At 55.0% G+C, this 5,000-nt stretch overlaps 1 protein-coding gene across 1 annotated transcript in view; it reads left to right on the forward strand.

Annotated features, from left to right (window-relative positions):
* Window positions 1–5,000, forward strand: part of LOC118786132 (histone deacetylase 4-like) — a 136,491-nt gene that overhangs the window by 100,164 nt on the left and 31,327 nt on the right. Inside the window, exons 12-14 of the mRNA XM_036541192.1 lie at window positions 1,213–1,419; window positions 3,129–3,315; window positions 4,363–4,496. Of these exons, the coding sequence (XP_036397085.1) occupies window positions 1,213–1,419; window positions 3,129–3,315; window positions 4,363–4,496 (528 nt within the window). The remainder of the gene's footprint in view (window positions 1–1,212; window positions 1,420–3,128; window positions 3,316–4,362; window positions 4,497–5,000) is intronic.

Raw genomic sequence — 5,000 nt, forward strand, 5'->3', positions numbered from 1 at the left:
GATGTAACACAGGCAGCTGAAAGCAAACCGAAAGTGTTCTCCTTCCATGTGGAATAGGCACGGTGTGGTCCCCCTGAGGCTGTCTGCATGCCTAAACACATGTTACCCGGGGAGACACTGTGATCAGGGCGTGATCAGGGCGTCAAGTCGGCCAGATTTCACACTGAAACTGCATGAAAGTACCCAGAACAGCAGCATAGCATCTGTCTGTGTGTCTGTCCTGAATGGCAGGACAGTGGAAGAGCTCGTCAGACAGACTGACAGTCACAGTGCTGTTCCCCTTTAAGTGTGCAAGCGGTGGGTGGGGGGGCGGGAACAGAGGGGCTTGTTTGGAGAGGAGGACAGGGATGAGGCAACTCTGAGCACTCTGACGTCAATGCTGTTCCCCTGGCACTGAGCCACGGGCCGCTCGGCTGCCAGCCCTGGCTCTCTGTCAGGCGCACGCGTTTGATGTGGTGCGAGGCTGTCGTTGCCGCGGCGACGGCGGGGGTCGCAGCTGCCCCGGGATGTGCCGGGGGCAGAGCGCAGGGGCACAGGGACGCGCCACGGGGGTCCTCTCTGCCCCCCCCAAAACGAGCTTTATTCGATTACCCAACAGAAGCGCTTTGTTTTCCTGTCCCCCTGCGCTGTGACCAGGCCCTGCCACCCGCTCACCCTGAAAACCTGCCGCTGCTTTCCTTTCCTCACGAGAGAGTCTGTGGGCCGCTGCAGGTGAGAATGTGACCTTTTTACAGCGTGTCAGAAACACGTCCCTGCCAAGTGAGCGATGACGTGTTTATTCAGTCATTTCTGGTGACATGAAGTGGGTCTGTGACAGAGTTATTTCCGGCTCTGCTGATCGCTCGTGTTGGTGGAGCTGAGGAGAGCCTGCCGAAAGCACCGCACACTCCTGGCGCAAACCGGCTGTAACCATGACACAGACGCCTGTTGTGGCTGATAGGTTTGTGGTGGCAGAACTCTTGCTTGGCTGTTTCCCACCGTGCTGTGTTATAGAGAGAAACCTGTCACAACCTGCTGCTGCTTAAATGAAACTGATTGAGTTGACAGTGGAGCTCTGACAGCGTGTTAGGTTTGGACTGTGGTGGAATCACGCTCCCTTTCTCTCTCCCCCTCTCTCCCTCTCTCTCCCCCTCTCTCCCTCTCTCCCCCTCTCTCCCCCTCTCCCTCTCTCTCCCTCTCCCTCTCCCTCTGTCCCTCCCTCTCTCTGGGCAGATGATGGCTAAGCCGAGCGAGCCAGGCCGTCAGCACGAGAGTCACCCTGAGGAGACGGAGGAGGAACTGAGGGAGCACCAGGCCCTGGCCCAGCAGGAGGGCCTGCCCTGCACCGTCACCATCAAACAGGAGCCGCTGGATGAGCCCGAGGAGGAGCAGCTGCAGCAGAGAGAGAGGCAGGCTGAGCAGGAGCTGCTCTTCAGACAGGTGAGAGAGAGAGAGAGAGAGAGGGAGAGAGAGGGAGAGAGAGAGAGAGAGAGGGAGAGAGAGAGAGAGAAGTTGGGGAGAGAGAGGGAGAGAGAGGGAGAGAGAGGGAGAGAGAGGGAGAGAGAGAGAGGGAGAGAGAGGGAGAGAGAGAGAGAGAGAGAGAAAGAAGCAAAGAGGCTAATGCAAAGAGTGGAGAGAGAGGATCAGAGAGAGGAGAATGAGAAACACACACACACACACACAAACTCACACACAGAATGAGTTTCCTCCTGTGTGAGTGGCTGATGGCTGCCCCGCTCCCCTGCACTGCTGCTGAATGTGATTGAGTTTCTCTGGGGGACGGCAGCAGGAGTCTCATTTCCCTGGATGAGCTCAAATACAGCTGCCCCCAGCTGAGAGGCCCCCCCGCCACCCCCCCAGCTGCTGAGCCCCCAGCCACGCGTGGGGGTGCTGGGGGGGGGCGGGGGGGGGCCGTGGTGGGCAGGTGACAGACTCACGGGGGGTGGGGATAATCTCCACAGACAGTGTCCAGCATTCCTGGCTTACTGCACGGGACAGCCCATTCACTCAGGTCCTGTTTGTTCTTGTTCTGAGGACCCGATCTGAAATTGCACAGGATATCTATCTATTAAAAAGGCAGATTGATCCCTCAACCCATTACAGAGAGTACCTTGTCTCCCAAACCCAAACCTGTGTCTGTCTCAGAGTGGATTATTTCATTGAACACTTTGCATTCATTGAATCATCTCACAGTGCAGTTATTGATGTTCCCTCCCAGGCTGGGGCAGCGCTGTGGAGTGCAACTCCCTCTCCTTTAGCACACTGTAAACTTTCAGCCCGTTTCTCTTTTCGGCTCGTTTGGGTCTCTGTTTTCCATCACTCAGTTAATCCGTTGTCTGTGTAAATGAAGCATCTCCATGTATCTTTGTCACTCAGATGCCTTTGTTACATAAAGGGCTTTTCTATTGGTATGTAGTGATTGCCACCTGCTGGCCGTCTCTCATACATACAGGAAATAAGAAACCGCACAATATTTGCCTTATAATATGCAGACATGCAGACAGAGAAATGCGTAGATACTCTGTGCTTTACTTTCTCCCTGTACATTGATGAGAGTGCTGTGTGGTGAGCTGTGTTGAGCTGTGCTGAGCAGTGTTGAGCAGTGTTGAGCTTTGTTGAGCTGTGTTGAGCAGTGTTGAGCTGTGTTGAGATGTGTTGAGCAGTGTTGAGCAGTGTTGAGCTGTGCTGAGCAGTGTTGAGCCGTGCTGAGCCGTATTGAGCCGTGCTGAGCCGTATTGAGCCGTGTTGAGCAGTGTTGAGCTGTTCTGAGCAGTGTTGAGCCGCATTGAGCCGCGTTGAGCCGCGTTGAGCCGCGTTGAGCCGTGTTGAGCAGTGTTGAGCTTTGTTGAGCTGTGTTGAGCTGTGTTGAGCTGTGTTGAGCAGTGTTGAGCTTTGTTGAGCTGTGTTGAGCAGTGTTGAGCTGTGTTGAGCTGTGTTGAGCAGTGTTGAGCAGTGTTGAGCTGTGCTGAGCAGTGTTGAGCCGTATTGAGCCGTGTTGAGCAGTGTTGAGCCGTGTTGAGCCGTGTTGAGCAGTGTTGAGCAGTGTTGAGCAGTGTTGAGCCGCGTTGAGCCGTGTTGAGCCGCGTTGAGCCGTGTTGAGCAGTGTTGAGCTGTGTTGAGCTGTGTTTCTCTTCCTGGTCTCTGAGCAGCAGGCCCTGCTTCTGGAGCAGCAGAGGATCCACCAGCTGAGGAACTACCAGGCCTCCATGGAGGCGGCGGGGCTGTCCGTCACCTTCGCTGGGCACCGCCCCCTCTCCAGAGCTCAGTCCTCCCCGGCCTCCGCCACCTTCCCCATCACCGTGCAGGAGCCTCCCGCTAAACCGCGCTTCACCACAGGTCAGCACACCTTCCGCGTGGCCTTACCCCTCTGCCCCCCCACCTGCCCCTGCGCCTCCTGTTAAACCCGTGACTCACTCTGTAAAGTGGCCCCATCGCAGTGAGTCATGCTGGCGGCTCCAGTAGGTTAGCGGGAGCTGTGCTGAGCAGCCGCTGGGCCCCAGCCCTCTTCACTGTGGCATCCTGGACTCCTTTGCTGTCTCTCTTGCTGGACGTCTCCGAGACGTTTTCCATCCAAGTGGAATTTCCAGCAATGGAACATTTCTTTGGCAATTCATTACTGCGACTTTAGCGCGGGACTCTTAGGCAGTGTGAATATTTTATGTGCATCGCAGCATCTTCGAAGTTCCATTACTGAAAGTCCACAGCAGCGAGGCCGGCAGCCGTTCCCGCCTCTGTGTTTTTATTTTTTACCAATGGCCCAGGTCTCCAGATTAGCCCTGTGCCTCTGGGATTAATGCATTCTTTCTCTGGGAGCTAATCAATTGTCCTTGACTGTGTTTGCCTCTCTGACTCTGACTGAATGCGCAGGGCATACTGATGAGTCCCAGAGAGAGAACGAGAGAGGGTGAGAGAGGGTGAGAAGGAGAGAGAGTGAGAAAAAGAGACAGAGAGAGGGAGAGAGAGGGAGACAGAGAACGAGAGAGTGAGAGAGATAGAGTGAGAGAGAGAGAGAGTCAGAGAGGGAGAGTGAGAGTGAGAGAGAGAGAGAGGGAGAGAGAGAGCTGCAGGCTCAGCCAGGGCCGCTGTGCTCCTCCTGCCGCAGTGACCCCTGATCCCGACACTGCCTCTTTCTCTGATCCCCACGCTGCCTCTCTCTCTGAGGCCCTCTCTGCGCTCTCTCTGAGGCCCTCTCTGCGCTCTCTCTGCGCTCTCTCCGAGGCCCTCTCTGCGCTCTCTCTGAGGCCCTCTCTGATCCCCACGCTGCCTCTCTCTCTGAGGACCTCTCTGCACTCTCTCTGAGGCCCTCTCTGTGCTCTCTCTGAGGCCCTCTCTGTGCTCTCTCTGACCTGGGTGGGTGTGTGTGTGTGTGTGTGTTTCCCGCAGGGCTGGTGTACGACACCTTGATGCAGAAGCACCAGTGCATGTGTGGCAACACGAACACGCACCCGGAGCACGCCGGCCGCATTCAGAGCATCTGGTCCCGCCTGCAGGAGACCGGCCTGCGCAGCAAGTGTGAGGTACTGTCGCTGGGCGGGGCGGAGTGGAGGGCGGGGCGGGGCGGGGTGCTCTGTCATAACAAAACAGGAAGTCTCGCAACCTGTAGTCAGTCCTCCGAGCTGAGCTTCAGCAAGATTTCAGTACTGTGGTTGAAAGTGTTTATTTTGACCTTAAGTTAATGTAGGAGTTAGGTTGGAAAACCATGTTCTAATTAGTGTGCTTCATTTGCCTTTTTAATTTTTCAATGATTCACAATGTGTTCATGAATTATATATGTGCTAATATTTTCAAACAACAGAGGGCGCTGTTAAACCATTGAAAGCCGTCCGTTTTCTCCTATTGATTGAATGTCTATAAATAGACATGTTTGTGAAATATGAAGGGGTCTTTATCTCAGAGAAGGAAGCGTTCACTTACTTTAGAGGCTCATAACAGCCTGCTGTTAGTCAGATAAGGACGTTAAAGGCCGATGATTTAGCGGATCTGCTGCTTATCATAGCCTGCACCTGTTGGCTGAATCCCCC

Source organism: Megalops cyprinoides, chromosome 11, assembly GCF_013368585.1.
Source record: "Megalops cyprinoides isolate fMegCyp1 chromosome 11, fMegCyp1.pri, whole genome shotgun sequence".
Classification (NCBI taxonomy): Eukaryota; Metazoa; Chordata; class Actinopteri; order Elopiformes; family Megalopidae; genus Megalops; species Megalops cyprinoides.